Here is a 19,055-nt window from a genome sequence, read left to right on the forward strand (position 1 = left end):
AAATGCAAAACAACGACAAGAACCAACAGATGAAAGCAACGATAACACATATAAGAGGCCCTGATATTGAGCCTGGAGACACACCATGTTTAATCTGCGTTCAGTGAGAACTATAACCAGCTATGGATGAGTAAATCTGCTCCCTGTTCCTCAGTCAGGCACTGAGTCGGTTAATAACATCTATTTAACACAGCAGAGGAGTTTGGATTAATGTCCTCTGAATTGTAAACACTGGAAGTAAAACTGGAAGTCACAGCACCGTGGAAACAACCGAGAATTAGTTTTCATAAAAATGATTGTGCTAATATTTATAATGCTTTTCCTAAATATCACCTCGATCCTATCAAGCAGGGTCGGAGCGGCTCACCTGTCCGATTCGGGAGTTTTCACAGACGAAGGTGTCTGAAGGGACCGACAGCTCGGGAGGAAACTCGTTGACGTCCAGGACGTTGACGGTCACCGCCACTTTGCTGGAGAGCAGAGGGTTATCTGGACGGACGGACAGGGAGGAGCAGGTGGTTACAGCCGCGGAGACGTCAAGCAGCAGCAGTTCGCTGCCCTCCTGTCGGTGCTCAGGGAATTAAAACCAGAACTGCAGCACATCCTGAGAAACCAGTTTCTCATCTGAGACACAGACACACCTCTGATATAAGCCATGAAATAATATAAATATACAGAAAACTGTCTACACAGACACACACACACACACACACACACACACACACACACACACACACACACACACACACACACACACACACTTCATTTTAAATCTACAAAATACAACAGTCTCTATGAATTAAAGTGAAAAGAGAAGAGATAAATATTTGGATGAATGCTGGACTTTCTAAAGCCGTGGAGAGTGTTTCCTAATCCACACAGTGACTCAGTTATTTCCTCCACATGGAAACTTGATCATTATCAACTCCTCCAGGTGTTCAGACCTTTTCAATGAAAATGCCAATCCATTCATTTTTAATTTCTGTGAAACTAATAACTCAGTTTATAATCACAAATTCGTCCAGTTGAACAGATGAAGCCACAGTTGAGCTCTGCTGTTATATCAGCTTTAACCACTAGATGGAGGCAGATAGTCATTCAAGAACAGCTATAGAATGAAAGTTTCCTTTTTCCTCCTGGACTCAGGGTCCAAGCGGTTCAAACAACAATCATTATTATAGAAAACGAAGTGAATCGCTTCATATCAAACCTCCAGCAACACTTCTGTGGGAATAACAGCTTTATCACTGAAATTTATTTGATGTATTTCCTCAGTTCTTTAAACCACAATTTGAAGTCAAACAGAACATTATAATCCTGATAAGCTTTATTTAATTAAGCTGTAGTTTTGGTCAACAAAATTTTGGTCAACAGCTCTCGCAAAACATAACATACAATAAAAAGACATCTTGAAAAAAAAATCTGAATGAATAAGTTTAAAACAGAATAAAAACTCTGATAATTATTAAATATTTAAATAAAGCACTCAGATTAAAACATACTCCAGAAGTGACGGTGAGGCGAGGCTGAGTCTATGAATAAAACTTAAAATAAAAAAATAAAAAAAGTTTTTATTTGTCCAATGGTTTCAACCATACATTCATTTTCCATTTAACTTAAACACTTTTGATTGTTCTTTTTTCTTTAATTAAATCACAGCTGTGTGACAACATTTCAGGTGTGAATCTGCAGTGAAGCTGAGAAATATTTGAAGTTGAATATGTTCCAGGAAGTTTGAACTCAATCATTAAATATAATAGATGTGTTTTTAAGTGTTTTAATAAGTTTTATCAAGTGAGTTGTTTGAAGCCGTCTAAGATCTTTATCATTTGTTTCGCTGATAAATCCTGAAAAGAACAAAAATCAGATTAAATCAGAATAATTTAAGAGATTGATGTTTTCCTTGTTTTATCAACTTCATCTTTAAATGTAATAACTGATGAAATAAGTTCTGAATGGCTTTCTAGGAACTTTCTGAGTCAATGCTGCTGTCATATTGAGACTAAGTGTCTTCAGCTTGGAGCAGCAGGTAGTCTCTGCCGTCAAGGCTTCACAGCCAGTGTTTGACCCCTCATGACCTGACGAAGGACTGAAGTGAAGCACTCCAAGCCTGAGATGATCAAGACGATAAGGAATCATCCTGAATACGTCCATTCTACTCGTAGAGAGGTGAATTCCACAACGGTTTCATTTCCTCCAGGTAGCAGTTTGTGAAAGAGGAGCTGAAGATAATGAGAGCTGATGATACTGACTCCCCGTCCGCTGCTGCAGCTGAAGCTCCTCCTTCTGACGGATCCTCCCGGTGAAGGAAAGACGCTGACCCTGCAGGTCTCAATGAGACTTTCTCCATGACTGAAGAGCAACATACAGTCACTGCACTGGCAGGAAGATTGTGGACGTTTCCAATAAAGGCTCCATGTTCCCCTCACACGTGACTGATGGAGTGAGTCTCTGTCTTTCAGTGTGACGTCCAGCCTGGACAAGATGGAGACCAACAGTCATCCTCCTCAACAAGCAGAGCTGGACGATCAGTTTGTTGAGTTAAAAAACTACAGCGTGATGGAAATGGTGGTTTGTACTGACCCAGAACGTCATTCAAACTGGGAAACGTGCCGATTAACTGATCGACTGAATTGTGAAGCGAGTCAGAAATAATGATATAGTAACAAAAAGTTCTCTCTGTTCTGATGACACACGAGCTGAGGCAGCGCCGTGTCTCCAACAAGAGCCGTGAATCTGAGGTCGATGCCACTAAACAGGCCTCAAAAAGAAAGATGAGCCAAGAACCACAGGATCCGTCTGTCTCCTGGTCTGTTGGCCAATAAAATAGTGTCAAAACAGCTTTTAAATATAATATTTCTTTGTTTTTATGTGGAGTACATGTCATTAAAATGTCTTTATTTTGCAAAAAAAAAAATTCCTGCAGAATCTCAACATAAAACAAATTGTAATGAAACATTCTGTTGGAAAATCCAATGACGTGTTAAAAAAGCAACAACAAAAACCCTTACAGCTGCTGTACTGTGCCTGTTTTTACAAACTCACCCTGACAGCTGGACGTGAGGCTCGTTTAATCGCTGCAGCTGATATCTCAGCTCTGGTCTCAGCTCTTTGCTTTGTCTGCAGCTCTTAAGAAACGTGTCAAATTAAATCACTTTGATATTTTTACAATGGGCCCGGTGGTTTGACCAGATTGAAGCCTCATGCGGGTCAATTCTGGCCCACAAGCCTTATGTTTGGCAACCCTGCTGTACACTCAAGTGAACCTTTCACCAAACTTGACTTTTCGGGTTTCTGCTGTGGAACACTCACTGAGTTTGGTCGCGATCACGGTGATGTTGTGCTGAACGGCCGTCTCTCGGTCCAGGTACTCGTTAGTGGAGATGATCCCCTCAACGGTGTCGATGTCGAAGCAGCCGTCGGACTCCGTCTGCCACTCCAGGGAATACCTGCACGGACAAAAACAACGGAAACAAGCCACGGTGATGGAGAAGCCGAGGAGAAAACGGAGTGTTTCATCGTGTTTTGGGGCGTGCGTTTGCTGGCCTCACCTCACGGCGCTGCTGCTGGCGTCCAGGTCGTGAGCCGTCACCGAGCCGATGATGCTGCCGGGCGGCGTGTCCTCGTACACCTCCATGGTGTAGGAGGGCTTGGTGAAGACGGGCGGCTCGTCCACGTCCAGGACGTTGACTTTCACCGTCACCGAGTCCTTGAAGGGCCCCAGGTGGAGGAAGCGCGGGTCCAGCTGTGCGTTGGACGCCTCCACCTTGAACGTGTAGGACTTCTTGGTCTCGTAGTCCAGAGTCTGCAGAGGAAGGTTGAAGCATGAATAACCTGGCCTGAAACAAGAGTAGCTGTGAATGAATAAAAACCTAAACACAAAACAGTGCTGCTCTTCTGAAGGCTCTGTCGTTCTGATCTCATGCTCTGTGCATTATATTTAGTAATCATACTATATAATCATAAAGTTTGGTTTTAATCAATAACACATCAAATATTAAAGACAGTTTTTGGTATTTATCAGTGAAGGTGAGACTGTGAGCAGGATATGTAAATATAGGGGAGGAGCTCAGGAGCAAAGCATTTCTACACAAAGTGTCAGTTCATAAAACAGACACCGTGGCCCCGTTCACCCGACGTTTCAAATGAAAACGCATCTATGTTGCATTTTTGTTGAATTTTGGAAAAATTCACCTTTTGACGTGAGATTCAAGGTCATTTCGTCAACAACGGCGTCTGTTTACATGGAAACAGCACAGACGCCAAACACAGTGTAGTTACCAGGCCAGGCCACAAGATGGCGCTGTTGAATGTTTTTGTAAAACACACACACACACACACACACACACACACACACACACACACACACACACACACACACACACAGAACAATATGCTCTACATTAACATTGTTGGGTACACAGATATTCATGTGGACAGAGGAATTTGGATTTCTATTCATGACTGTTATTGATTTCAGATCCTCCTGAAGTGAAGCATGAGGCTCAGCCATGAGACGCTGCATCACACGGAGAGTAAAGCAGGAGACACGACATGAAAATACAATCACTTCTAACAACGAGCACAGATCAGCACATTATAATGGCTGAAACCAGCGTCCACCTAATGTCAGATCGTTCCTCCAAGTTTACAAATCACTCCACAAGAATTTTAATAAAGATCAACACTCGATGATGAGTTTGCATTTTTCTGCTTGACTTTCCCACGTTCCCTTCACACTCCGGTCACATGCAGTTCACCCTGCGGTCCAGCTGATCCTAAACGGACCTCCGCCCCCGCATTCCGCTCACTTTTCATGCAATGGCGGCGGGTTTTCTGCTGCATCCTGGTCTAAGTTGAGGTAATGAGATCAAACCCATTAAATACGGAATATGAAACAGGCGTGGATGCACTAAAAGGACACGATAAGAATCATTTACATGTGGCGCGGCTGAAAACACGAGATTATCTTTCAGCTGACAAGCAGGGATCTGGCAGCTTTCGTAATAACACACAATCAGGAGATAAGGATCTTGTAATTGTTACAGTCGCTGTCACATAACTCTGAGAATTCAATCTCATACGGGGCGATGGAAGCCACATTTAAAAGATAAGGCTCCTATTCTCTGTTAGTGAATGGAGCGTTTTCCCAGAGTGCTGTCCACATTGAAATTATGATTCCTCAAAGTATGAACATTGTCTTAGAAGGGGGTGAATCAAAACTCACTAGAGAAAAATACATGTTTTTTTTTTTTTTAAGTATTTATGATTTCCAACTGACTTATAAATGTCAACAGTCATGCAGTTAATGACAATTCCGAATCAATCCAGCAAGCAGACATCAAGCGAAGTGGAGCCGATAGAAGAGTTCCGACGCTTTTCTCCATGGATGAAGACGGGCCGACAGGCTGAAGTCATTTCCCATTTTCAGCACTTCATAACTCAAACGGGATAACCTGAGAACGCTTCATGAAATGTTTGTGAAGATTACAGGGAAACTGAGAAACTGAAGACGTTCAAAATTCAGTGAAGAAAATTCATGAGACAAAAGTCAAACCCCTGCGAACGTCTGGAGATATTCTGGAAAGTCGTTCATGAATTCCATCTCATGGCAGCGCAGGGGGCTGAATGGACACAGTGGGACGCAGATGGGCTGTAACCGGCACGGGGACGGCAGAAGACACCGTGCGACACTTCCCATCAGCTTCTATAAACCGTTTTAACATAAACCTTCACAACACGCCCTGCTTCACCATTTCATCGGTTCTGATGAGACTCAGAGAACTGGAGTCGAACTGATTCTCCCAGCATCACAGTCCAACCTAACCCAAGGCTTCTTCTTCCCTGTTTGCACAGTAACGCTGTCTGTTTACATGGAAATGGCAGAAATGCTGAAAACTAGGAAGTTTTCATGTTGGGCCACTAGTGGGTGCTGTTGTTTGTTTCTGTAGCAGAACAACTATAAACACTAACAACGGTACACCGCTAGAGAAGACCTAGCAACTGAAATAAGTCCAAGAAGAAGAAAAAGTCTGATTCAAATTTAAAATGAACTTCAATACACTTGGTACCCTGTCAAATCACATCCCAATAACTCGGCTCATTTACTGCGGAAACTTCAAATCACTTGACGGAAACCGATAAGAAATGAGCGTCTTCTGGACTTTGATGGACGTTGGTCCACTACAGCCCGGCTGCTGCAACCCGGTGAAATCTACAAAAGTTCGAGGCACCCGTTATCGACTCCTGTGGACGCAGGACGCTGATGTTGCCTCCATGTTGCTGTGAGAACCAGCGGTTCTCTGCGTTTCCAGCCAGCAGCAGGTCCAGTGACGCAGTAACGGGACGGCTCTCCTGACTCGGATGCTACAGGAGACGCTTCAGTGAGCAGGACGGACAGACCGGTGGAATCATGCAATGTTCTACTTTAAAATTGTAATTTCTCACGCCAGCTGTGATGTGTGTGTGTGTGTGTGTGTGTGTGTGTGTGTGAGGCCTTCAGCCCATTTTAATTTTTTCTTCAGCTTGACGCCACGGTCACCTGCCTGATTGCTGCGCAGCAATTACGGCTGCATCTGGGCGTACAGTACAGACTCTTCATCGTCCAGACTTCAAAAACTACACATTTTGTTATTGACGTCCAATCAGCCCGACCAAAGCCCCGCTTCCTGATTGATTTGGACGCTGAGGAGGGTCGATTTCCATTCTTTCCCCTTGCTTATCTGTTTATAATGCACAGCGGGTCTGGTGGACGGGCGCAGCAGACACTCACTTTGATATGGAAATGCGGCTGCACAATGTACCGAGACACAGTCACATATATAAAAATCAAACTGAGTTTTTCCGGTGGAATCCTGGTTCCGCAGCTCCGCCGCCGCGCCCCTCGCTGCAAGTCATGCTGGAGGTTTTCCAGCTCCTACCTGAGCAGAGCAGCAGGGAGGACTTAAACAACTGTGTTTCCACTGAATTGTACTGAATTCAATTGGAGGGGAGCCGAAAGCCGAGAGAAAAAGCATCAAGCAACACTCTCTCACACACACACACACTCCAACAGAATCTCTGGGCTCCATTATCACATACACACAGTGCCATTATGATGTTCACCCATGGCTTTCTCCTGACCTTGTGGGAATGAAATGTCTTCTTGTTTCCCATCAACAAACCAACAACAACAACAAAATGGTAATAAGTCAGACCTGCAGAGGTGTGTGTGTGTGTGTGTGTGTGTGTGTGTGTGTGTGTGTGTGTGTGTGTGTGTGTGTGTGTGTGTGTGCATCCATGTGGCTGTTTAAGTCAGAAATAAGCCACATCTGTATGGAAACCGTCATCTGTTCCATACCTGCCCCAACTTCAGAATCCATGGCTTTAAAGATAACCAGCACCAGTCACCAGCCCACCACAGGGTAAACACACACACACACACACACACACACACACTCATTCACGCAGTAGATCCCAGACCTCCTCAGACACAGCTGGTTGGACTGTCTGAGGAAGCCGCACAGCTTCTTGGGAAAACCGACACACACACAGGAAGAACACTCGATACACACATACAGTGAAATGAATACGACTTATTGGAATCCATATTATTTCTATTGTTACTCCTATTTCTATATTCTAGTCTATACAGTTTGACTGGATACACCACAACATTGGTACTGTAACTATTTTTTCTACTTTCCAATGTTTTTCAGCTGTTCTAACAGTTTTTCTGTGGATGTTTTTTAAAGCTTTCCCATTAGTTTGAGCAGTTTTTGCTGATTTCCCTACATATAACAAATACACCGGTATCCCAGAATTACTGACAGTGGACGCGAATGTCGATCCACTCTGATTGACTGATTCAGATCTTCTCTCATCATTTTTCATTATTTAGATGTACAGTACATTATCCATGGTTAGCTTACAAAAAGCTGAAAACTAAACACACCTGATAAGAATCCCCTTCAAAGAATGTCTGAAGTGCAGCAGAATTCAGAATAAGAGGGGAAATCTTGATTCCCATGGGAACTGATGAACCCTGTATGAGGGACCGTGATGGCGTCCCAGAGGAGTGTCATCCAGCCACGAGCTGCAGACGGCTGCTCTGTGGAAACTAACGCCTGCCAGCGCTGATTGGTGAGTTCATTTGAGTCTTTATCTGCAGTTTTTATCTACCTGGACGAAGAGTCATTAACATACGACTGTCGCTGAGCGCACACAGAGACAAATCAGCATTAATGAGGAAAACACGGCAATCACAAGTCATTAACGACACACCTCTGTTTAAACAAGTCATTAATACCAGGAAAAACACACACACACACACACACACACACACACACACACACACACACACACACTGAGAACAAGTCAAATCCAACTGCCGAGATACACCTCGCTTGATCTGAATGAAGAAAGAAACATGGTGTGACGGCGTTTCACAAGCCAAACGGTCGACAGTGCGTACTGTCAGTCAGTAGATTTAGCCACAGTACTAGAAGGTTGCAGGCTTGATTCCCCATCTCCCCTTGTCCACACGTCAAAGTGCTCTTGAGCAAGACACTGGACCTCAGGATGGACCTCAGCTGCTTGCATGGCAGCCACATCCAGACGTGTGTGAATGTGTGTGAGGATGAGTGAATGTGACTAACAGTGGAAAAGCGCCGGATGAGTGAAATCCATTCACCATTTTTTAGTGAAGAACATCACGATACCATCACGCTGCCGCTGACTTCCTGCCTCTGGTACCGTATACACTGAACTTATCAAAGAAATAATGGAATTTGAAGATTACCCTGAAAAGTGTCAAGGGAAATGTTCCACAGCGTAGAAGATGGGTTTGAGGTGAAGCTATTCAGCAGGAAAACAAGACAAAGATGAATTCATTTCCAAACCTTTACGGGAAGATGACATTTCCCTCAAACACTGGCCAACAAGATTATTTCCAGTGTCTAAAACTGAGTAATAAATTACTTTGATCATGAAGAAGAGCAGAAGAACACTACTGAAGACAGTTTCTTACAAAGAAACCGTGAAAAATGGAAACTCGCCGACACTTTTGACCAAAAAATAAAGAATGAGCAATAAGATCTTCTGTAGCATCACTGAATAAAAACAATTAAAAATGAATGAAATGCAAACATTTAAGAGCATCTCTGAGTCTGCAGCAATAAATAAAGCAGAACATATTAAAACGACGACAGTTTCAGTGTCGTCTGCTCACACACCATTCCCCTTGAAGTGGCTTGGGTTTATTACGTTCAGTCATTAACCTTTGAAACATAATCACACTGGCTTTCAGAGCTGTTTCATCATTTGGTGGCACGAGCGACTTAGTTCTCAGTTAGTCACATGGTTTAGTCAGTCTTCACGTTACTTTTTAAGAGTTGTCTTAAGGAAACTTCATCATTTTCGTCTTTTGCGTGCATGTACACTTTTAGCATGTTTCCTACGCCATGTTTTATGAATGAGGGCCCAGGTACGTGAAGTCAGCTCCATTTTTAAAAGAAAGAAGTGGAGTTTTGTTGAGTTTGGGGCGATCACTCAATGACACAGACCTCATCTGCGTCTTATTCATTATCTTCCACTGTGTCCCGTGTTTATCCTTCTGAACTCATTACTGTCACCAAATCCTCTTAAACTAGAGGAATGTCTGCGTTTCAGCTCTGGCTTTATAAAGTCAACACAGCCTTCCAGAGGAGAGAAAAAGAGGAAACAATGAAAGAAGCCAGTTGAAGCTTCGTGATTAAAAAAAAGGTGGGAGATTGAAACCTTTTCACAGATCAATATAACCCACCCCTGGACTTCACTCACCTGGAAACCAGAGCTATCGGGTTAAGAGAGGGCGCAGCGGCTGATTGGCAGCGAGGATTTAACTGATTGGTATCTCCACACAGACAGGAGGGGAGATTGGAGGAGGTAACAGAGTCACGGTGAGGCTGAGAGCACGGGGAGGCGGCGCTCATCACGTTTCATAAAATAACTTCGTTCAGAGCCGCGGGGCTTCTCCACGTCACGATTCAAGACAGGGACTCATTTACAGCAGAGGGTGGTGAGTTGAAGCGTGTTTCACCCAAAGACCTGCGTCAACCTGCTGTTAATGTCGGTGTAACGCCAGCTCTGGTCTTCACAGCACAGTTAAAGTCTCTCTTGAAGATATGAGGAGATTCATGAATTCTACAAACAAGTGAAACTTTTCTTTGAGTCTCTTTATAACTAGAAGAACCATTTGTGTGGAAAGACAGCGTAAACTGGAGTAACATCGAAGTTTATATCTCAAAGAAAAACAAAACCTGACGCAACATTGGCCAATGTATTTAAAAATGTATGTAAACTTTGTGCTCGCTTCACCTAAAGACCCTCACAGCACACTGTGAAGTGGCTGAATATTCCTCTGTTTTGTGCAGTTTTTGGCTGTAAAATTCAAGGTGGAAACAACCTGCTCGTTTCTCCAAAGACTGGTTGAAGCTTTTTTAAAAAAAAAAAAAAAAAAAAAATGCTTGCAAAAACATGATCCCACGTTTATTGCCACATTAAAACTGAGAAACTTTGGGTGCATATCTGTGAAACTGGTTGCAACATTTTCCAAAGCTGAATTGTTCTAAAAGTCAGCCACAACTGGGTGCAACCTTCGCATGAAGATTTCTGTTTGAGTGAAACCCTTCTCTGTATCTTTGAGCAAATCCAGGACCGACTTGTCTATGAAACCGAGTTGAACCCCCTCAACGTAAAACTGTCTTCAACCACTGCCTATATAATCATTTGAAACAAAGTGTAGCCCGAAGCTATAAAACTTTAAAAGGTGAATATTATTCAATGGGCGCACAATAATCATGTAACGCTTCTCCCTCACCATACAGTTTCTATTTCTAACTCAGTTTCTAACTCATCATATTACTTACATGTTCCAAAATGCATAATTTCAGCTATACAAAAATGTTTGGAAAAAGATGGAAAGTGGAACTGCAGAAACACTGAACATGATGTAGTGACAATGTTGAACCACTAGTGGGGGCTTTAGTTAGTATTAAAAATGAAACCACACACACTAGAAACGGCCTTAAAGGACTGAAATGTACTGTATGTGGTCGCTGTTTAAATCAACCATCCTCAAACAAAACTGATCTATTTAACTGGGCGTAACGCTGGCACACTTCTCTTTCCATCGTCTGAGCAGAAAATGCTTTAGGTAAAGATACTGTTTTCAACTTTATCAAAATGTACATCACAAAACACAAGATACAAAGAACTATAAGACATGTGAAATCTTAGGTTTAGACTGCAGGGCGAGCAGTGTTTACAAGCCCCCGATCCCCCAGAGGCCTTTGCAGTGTTTCCCCCAGAGGCTGCAACTGACTGGTTTTATGACATGACAATAAATTAGATACTGTTAGAGAAGCAGGCATGTTAGGAAAAGCAGCTTCCACTGCAGCAGGGATTTGAAAAAAAAAAAAAATAGTTTATTGAACTGAGCAATTCTATTTCTCCAGCAGGAAGCTTTTGCTCAGGGGGGGGGGGTGAAATAAATAAAATATTGTCTTTGCAACAACAACAAAAAAAAAAAAAAAAAAAAAAAAAAAAAAAGCAAAACCTGAATTATGACTCCTTCCCTCAGTTCTGAAAAATAAATATGGCACATCTTTTGTGATTCTTTAAATCAATCAAACCTTTGTGAAAACTATTTCTTCAATCAAAACAGAGACGCCAGAAGACGGCGCAGCGGCAGGATCACGTGGAGGCGCAGCCAGTCGGAGCTGCTCTTCACACGCCGCTTGTTCAGGGATGTTTGTGTAACTTTGAGTCTGCAGCCACCGAACCCTGTGGACACCGCCGAGTCACAGCAGCCAGCCAGACTACCCAGACCAGGCACACACCTGGACTGCACGTGTCTCTGCAGGTGTCGTATCAAATCAGGCACAAAGACATGAGCGGTCCATCTTCTGAATCGCAAGGTGTCAAACACGTGGCCTGTGGGCCAAAACCGATCATCCAGAAGCTTGATCTGACCCACGGGGCGACACTGCACATTATGACAATCACAAAGAAGGACCTCCACAGACGCTCTGGGTCTCCCAACACACACATGCAGAGATTTTAATGTTAAGACACGTATTGCTGATGAATTCAACATCACACCCCGCCCAGGAGCAGGGCAGCACATTCTGGTTGCAGTGGTTTTCAAGCGGTGGGTGAGTGAAATCCATTTTCCATCACATCTCTTCTATTAAAAACATCAGTTTGAGTTTCTTCTCACTGCCAGAGGTCGTTGCGATGAGACAATCATTATTCATTTCTTTACGCATCAAGGTCATGCTGTGGCTCATCAGTGTATGCTAATGCTGTGTTCAGGCTGCACTGGGTGATTGTTAATTCATCTCTACTGGGGGGATCCGATGGACGAGTTACAGCTGCATCTGCAACGTCAGGGGAGAATTAAACGTCTATTAAATCCATACATGAGAAACTGAGAGGGGAGAGCAGGATGGACCTGCAGCTAGAGGTGAGGCCGACACAATGCTTCACACACCGTAAACACATTTACCTTCACTGACTAAAAATGAAAGCTCCAGCCTCCCTGGATGTCACCTGCTCCCTCTGCTGTCCTCTGGGGAAAAAAATGGACCAAATGACAAAAAAATAGAATAAAAATAGCACAGAGCTCAAAGTGGCTGTTCTCCATTTGAAACACTGAGGGAGGATTTTCCCCTGCTGGTCGAGTCATCTGTTTCACCCCTGACCTTGAAGAGTATGACCTTGAATTAGGTCCTCTCTCCTCCCCACAATTAAGGTTTTTTCTTCAGTGAGGCTTTGAGTTGGGTAGGCTGACCTGGTCGGTTGATTCTGTATGTCTTCATCCTCTTTTAACCGGTCACCTTTCCTTCGCCCTTGATTTTTTCCGTCAGCCACTGCACTGCGATGCTGGCTGCAGCCACGCAAGGTTTCTGTACCGAAGGACACTTCAGCAAACACGCCGGGTTTACCCTGTGTGGCGGATCAACGAAAGACCAACAGCCTGAGCAGCTGTACCTACACACTGGTCTCCAAAACACTGTCATCCTGCCGCCCGCTCCTCAAGTTTGAGAAAGATGTCAAACAAAAACTCTGAAATGACTTCTATAATTGAGAAAGTTTTGTCTTCAGATCAAATAAATCAGAAAACGTCAATCCACTCTGCAGTACACCGCATACTTATGTTACAGACACACAACTATTGTTGGTTTACGAGTAACTTCAGTGCTTTAGCGCCCACTAGTGGCCCGACATGACCGGATAAAACTTCACAAGAGACAAAAAGTCACAAGAATGATACTTTTCTTGATCATTAAAGGCCCTGAGGACAGTCCGTGCGCTGAGCTGGAGTCCCGGTGTGTCCCTCGGTGCCCCCGGTGGTCTGATCCATCACCTGCACGCTCTCCCGGCTGCTTCACTTCATTACTTCTGGTAATTGAGTCAGATTTTCTCTCAGGAGTTTTTTAAGTTGAGTTTTATACTCATTATCACATTTTCCATTAATTCATATTTCACACTCATTAAAAGGTGAAATTACATCCAGTTCTTTGGAAAAAGTACAACTTTGTTCTTATGTATGTGGAGGAGTGTTTCCTGTAATGAAAATGGAGAAAAGTCACTCAAATCCCATCAAACTAAATACTGTTGAAACATTAAAAAGAGAAGCAGCCTGTATGTCAAGCCGAGCGTGTCAACCGAAGAGGCCTCATGACTCCGAATCTTCTTAACGTTTTCCTTCGGAACAATAAACCAGCTCAAAAATGACAAGTTCCTCAACAGTTCAGTGCACATGAAAATGCTTCTCGTCCTCATTCTGTAATCCTGTTGTGATTTCACTTCCTGGAAAATAAAGCGTCCGGAGGGAAGACACATCAGAGATCTCCTCTGTGGCTTGTTTTGTCTGCTGCCATTTGGAATTTCTCTTGCAATTTCTTTTTTCCGCCTCAATTCCCAAGACCACACGTATAGGACCCAGACTGACAGTTGGAACAGGTGCGCACACACGGGGCCTTCTGTACTGAATCAACCAGAAACATGAATCCTCTGAAGTGATGTGGATTCAGCTACGAGTCTCTTTAACCAAACTCCAGGGAGAAAACTCCACAAAGTGTCAAAATAAGCTCACTATTAAACTTTTTCATCGCAGTTCCTCATCTTCTCCCCAGACCCGAAGCCCCGTTTTCGACTTTTTTAGTCTTAATTCATGACCTGACGTCGGCCCTGCACGAGGCGGGCGTCCGGTCAGCACTTCTTTCCTCACGTCAGCACAAATGAGCAATCTCCCAATGTACACACAACCTGACACGCACATTTAACATGCGGCAGTATATTCGCTCTACATGTGCAGTAAACTCGGTTTTTATGCCTCCGTTTGGCAGCAGGCCTGAGGCAGTGAGTTTCTTGGTCTGCCGTGTTTTCGTCCGACGCCCATTCGGTTGTTCTGACCTGCTTCTCATTTTCTAATTAAAACATTTAACTGAAAATTCAGACTTAATTCAAATAGAATTAAGCAGATTCATAGCATGATGGAAGCTTTCTCCCCGTTGTCAGTCTGGAGAGTTCATCTTCACTTCTCTATTTCATGGCTGTAAAATTGTCTTGTAGTTTTCTCCAAGATAACTTTCTGGATTACATATTCTGAGAAGCTGATGAATCTCATGTATGATTAAACATCTGTTCTTGTTGAAGTCCTGACGGCTGGACGGTAATAAATAGTATATGGACACAAAGCTCCGTGTCTCTGCTTCTCATTTTATAGATGTCAAAAACAGTCCAAGAGTTACGGTTATGAGAAGAGTGTGCGTGCCAGGTCCTATCAGCAGCGAGGCTGACGTACGGCTGCAACGCCTCATATATCAGACTTACTTTTTACTTGGAGACCGAAACATCTGGCGAAGTTTGTTAAGACAAATAAGCTCACAGCTGAGAACAACCGACAACCGTCCCTCATACATAATGATGCTCCCTGACTCGACAGGCCTGGGACCAAAATCCATCTCTGTTGGACCAAAACAAAGTACAGACATCGATGTAGGAGAAACAAATCCTTCATCATGCTTTGCTGAGGGAATGTTTCAGTGATCTCATGTTTGACTCGTGTTTGAATAAATAATCTCATTTTCCTGCTTCCTGAAGCGCTTCGACTTCCCCAGTGTGAAAACTTTGAAAACCACAAACCAGAATACTAGAACTACGTCTCATTGCTGACACTAAAGTAACAAACAACACACTTCTTTCTCTAAAATCCTGCTTTTTGACAGAATAACTTCGCGTTCGCTGCAGCAGCGGCCTTTCTCGGGGCAGTAAACTCAGCTCTGAAGATGAGTTTGGTCAAACGTGTTGTGATGATTGCTCGGCCTCTCCTCACTGCTCCACAACTGTCTCTTTGTTTTCAGAACAATGGAGGGAAAAGTTGTCGGCACCCAGAGCCGCGGATCTGTGGCTTATCTCATTTCTAAAAGAGGAGGCGTAGCGTTCTGTGCGGTGAAAGTCGCTGTCAAGTCTTTTCAGATTTAGAGGACGGCCTCAAATGAAAGCCCACGCGGCCCTCTGATGCTCAGCCGCTTGATGCGATGCGACGCGTGCCGCTGTGTGTGTTTCTCCGTGTGAACGATACGAGGTGGGATCCCTTTTAGACGGAGCCTTTAAACGGAATTTAAGTTCGCTGCCGTCCCGACGTGACTTCTTTTAGGAGGGCCGATTTCTCGTTAGAACCTTTTGGAGGCATTTCAATCAGCCGGGGCTGAACGCCGCGGTCCGCCGGGGGAGTGTGTCACGCGGCGGTTTAAAGGACGCGGCTTCTCACTTCTCCTGTTTTCGGCTTCGCCCTTCCCCTCCGCTGCTTCTCCTGCCTCTTCCCCTCTCCTCCCGCCACACCGCCGCGTACCACGGCACCCTTGTAATCAGGGGAATCCAGCTGCTGACGAAGCAAAATGAAGACCTTTGTGTGTGTGTCAGTGTGCGTGCGCGCGCGCGCGCGTGTGTGTGCAAAGCTTTATCCAGTTTAATAGCTTCGGTTCAGTGTGAGGTTAAGAGGCAGAATGATTGGGATCGCAGCCAGATCAGCACAATCCTCCCACTCTCAGATCACGGACGGCTCGTCATTAGGCTGGAGAGATGCTGCTGCGAGCAGAATGTGCCTTTGGTGGGAAACCGTCGTACAATTACACTCAGATCTGTGTGTGATATGGGAGTGAGAACACAGAACGCCGCTCTCCGTTTCGTTTTTTTCGTCAGGAACTCACTGCGACTGACTGAAAACTCAACTTTAAAAGGTATAATATGTAAAACTTAGCATGTGGATGACTGAAAGGAACATTACAAAATACCCAGAATGCCAGGACTGTACATTTCTATCAGTTTAAAGTAAATTTGTGTTTTGGACCACATGTTGATTCATTCATTCCATCAATGCTAAATTTGCTCTTGTGGGCCAGTTTTGGTCCACGGGCCTTATGTGTGACACCCCTGCTTTAGAGACTCTATCTGTTCCGTCCAAAACCTTAATTTAGAATGGATCTGTGGCTCAACTCGTCATCAAAATGACGAGGATTTACCTTTTTCAGGAGAACCACCCCCTCTTGGCTCTGGTCGTGAGAAATGATGTCGAACATGTTGCCCTCGTCTCCTGGAACGATGGCGTAGTCCACCCAGGCGTTGCTGCCGGCGTCCAGGTCGTGGGCCCTGATCCGACCCACCGCTGAACCCACCGACGCCGACTCGGGGACCCGGAGATAGAAAATACCTGTGAGAGGGGAAACAGAACCATTTCAATCATTTATTAGAAGAGACCAGCGCAGTTGATTTCGGGCCAGATTGCGGAGAGCGGCTTACTCTTGGCGAAGCGCGGCGGATTGTCGTTGACGTCACTCAGGGTGATGTTGATGGTGGTTGTGGAGGCCAGCCCCCCCAGCTGCCCTCCCATGTCCTTGGCCTGGAGAAGAACCTGGTACTCCTCCTTCACCTCTCGGTCCATGTTAGCCAGAGCTGTCCTGATGACACCTGGGCAAAGACGGATTTGGCGAATAAATCTCCCCCGTCCGTTTGGAGAGCAGCGCCGAAGTTTGTCATTCCAGCTTTAATTGGACTTACATATGACGGAGCCGACACATCAGGTCTGAATGCCCCCTGCTGCTCTTTTAGCAGATTTTAATCTGCACTGAACATGGAGATTACAGTAGAATTAACACTTCCCAGCTGCCTCCATCAAAGAGTGAGATTATATTTGACAGTTTATCTCTCTGGATTTATAGAATATGTGATTAAACAGTATGTTATGATATGAACAATATGAGGATAAATCAGACATACAAATAATAAAATGGGATCTTCCAACACAAAAAAAACCTAAAATGTATATTTTAACCCCATAAATGTGGCATTTGAAACCAAACTGGACTAATTTCTGACCTGATCAATTATTCTTGGAACCAAACCTCCATGTTTATGGGAACACCCTCCAAAAAGTGTATTTTCTACAACTTGTGGTGATGAAAACACACCTGTTGCTTTTGTTCTGCAAGGCTTTTATTTGAGTTGCTGTGGGAGCGAAGAGAGAAAAAACAGCTCCAGTGGAACCAGTGTGGCTCCATTATGGAGACGATTTAGCAGCAGAGGAGCTGATTACCTTCCCGCTAACTGAGGCTCGCAGTGCAATTATCCTGCAGTGAAAACTCGCTTCAAACCCAATTTAGGACGACACTTGTGTTCAATAAGTTCTTAGGTTTCGTGCGTGTGGCTCAAACAAAGATCTGATTGGCTGGTTTGTGATAATCCAGTTTACACGGGATACGAAGACAGCAACCAGCAGACATGACTCTGGCATTCTGGGATATTATAACTGGTTTTTCTACTGTGACAAAAGCTGAAGAGGGAACGTTTTAGGGGGCAGAAAACAACACAACAAATATTAACAATGAGAGCTGACTGGCATTCATATGATTAGACGTTGGTGTAGCTTTACCAAAAAGTTGTTTCCATCCTGCACCATTCTAATGTTTTATATCAATTGTTTTATGTTTCCATTTTTAGGTATTTTAGCATTTTTTGTGTGTAATTTTGTTTGCTGCTACCAAGAAGTCCCCTTTCAAAATGAGACCCTGGGTCAATGGGGCCCACCTGTATAAATAAAGGTTAGATATAATAAAAAATAAAGAATCTTTTAGTAAAAATGACTTTAAGTTAACCAAATCACCTTTGGATTTCAATTCCACTCATACAATTTTTTAATTATTTGTTTCTTTATTTTTTTTCCCAGTCATAACTTCCTGGTTTTGCATCCAGGGTGACTGAATTCATCCTTGGAAAGGATTTCTGATTTCAGATTAAGACACTGCTCCAGCAGGTGATGGAAGTCATGAAACATGAATGAAATAGGAAAAACTATTTTCTTTTTAAGTTTTTGTGTTTGCTGAACTAATTGTGTTACTTTTGTTTGTTCGGAGGCTGAAAAGGCAGAACTCAGTGTAAAATATAAATATGTGCTCTCATTTCCCTCAATGAACAGTCATCTTTTCTACCTTGTGGATTCTTTTACCTTCCAACAACGCATTGCTATTCATCAAACGTTTGCACTGCGTCACGTATCCTGGTTTGTTAAATTTGCCAGATTTATGGGAAGCGAGATAAAGAATCCGTTTATGACTGGGCTTTAACAAAACAGATGAGATTAAAAGCACCAGACTGACAGGTCTGAAGGCCGTCGGATGTTTCACTATAACAGCTTGAAAGGTGTCCCTCAGCAGCAGCCGTCCCCTGACAAAACAATGCCGGCGTGGAGGTGATTTCTTTATGTAGCTGCTGCTGCTGCCACACTTGCAAAGCTTGTTAAGTAAAGCAATCCATTATACAGCTGTGCTGCTCTCTTCCACATGGAAACTGGGTCAGAGTAGAGAGAGAGAGAGAGGAAGCAAAACAAAATCTACACGGTTGCGACAGAAGCAAAGAAACGTCATAGCTGAGAGACTTTGATCCGAGCTTCATACGGTGTGAAATAAACAGGTTGGTGACAGCTGGTGACCCAAGATCCGTGATCAAAAGAGACGACACCTTGAAGGAGCTGC

At 43.8% G+C, this 19,055-nt stretch overlaps 1 protein-coding gene across 1 annotated transcript in view; it reads right to left on the bottom strand.

Moving 5' to 3' along the window:
* The window catches only part of LOC115405814 (cadherin-12-like), a 55,806-nt gene that overhangs the window by 17,065 nt on the left and 19,686 nt on the right, over positions 1–19,055 (bottom strand). Inside the window, exons 5-9 of the mRNA XM_030115518.1 lie at positions 16,828–16,995; positions 16,551–16,738; positions 3,552–3,805; positions 3,313–3,449; positions 368–489 (exon numbers count right to left, since the gene is read on the bottom strand). Of these exons, the coding sequence (XP_029971378.1) occupies positions 368–489; positions 3,313–3,449; positions 3,552–3,805; positions 16,551–16,738; positions 16,828–16,995 (869 nt within the window). The remainder of the gene's footprint in view (positions 1–367; positions 490–3,312; positions 3,450–3,551; positions 3,806–16,550; positions 16,739–16,827; positions 16,996–19,055) is intronic.

The sequence above is a fragment of the Salarias fasciatus genome, chromosome 18 (assembly GCF_902148845.1).
Source record: "Salarias fasciatus chromosome 18, fSalaFa1.1, whole genome shotgun sequence".
Classification (NCBI taxonomy): Eukaryota; Metazoa; Chordata; class Actinopteri; order Blenniiformes; family Blenniidae; genus Salarias; species Salarias fasciatus.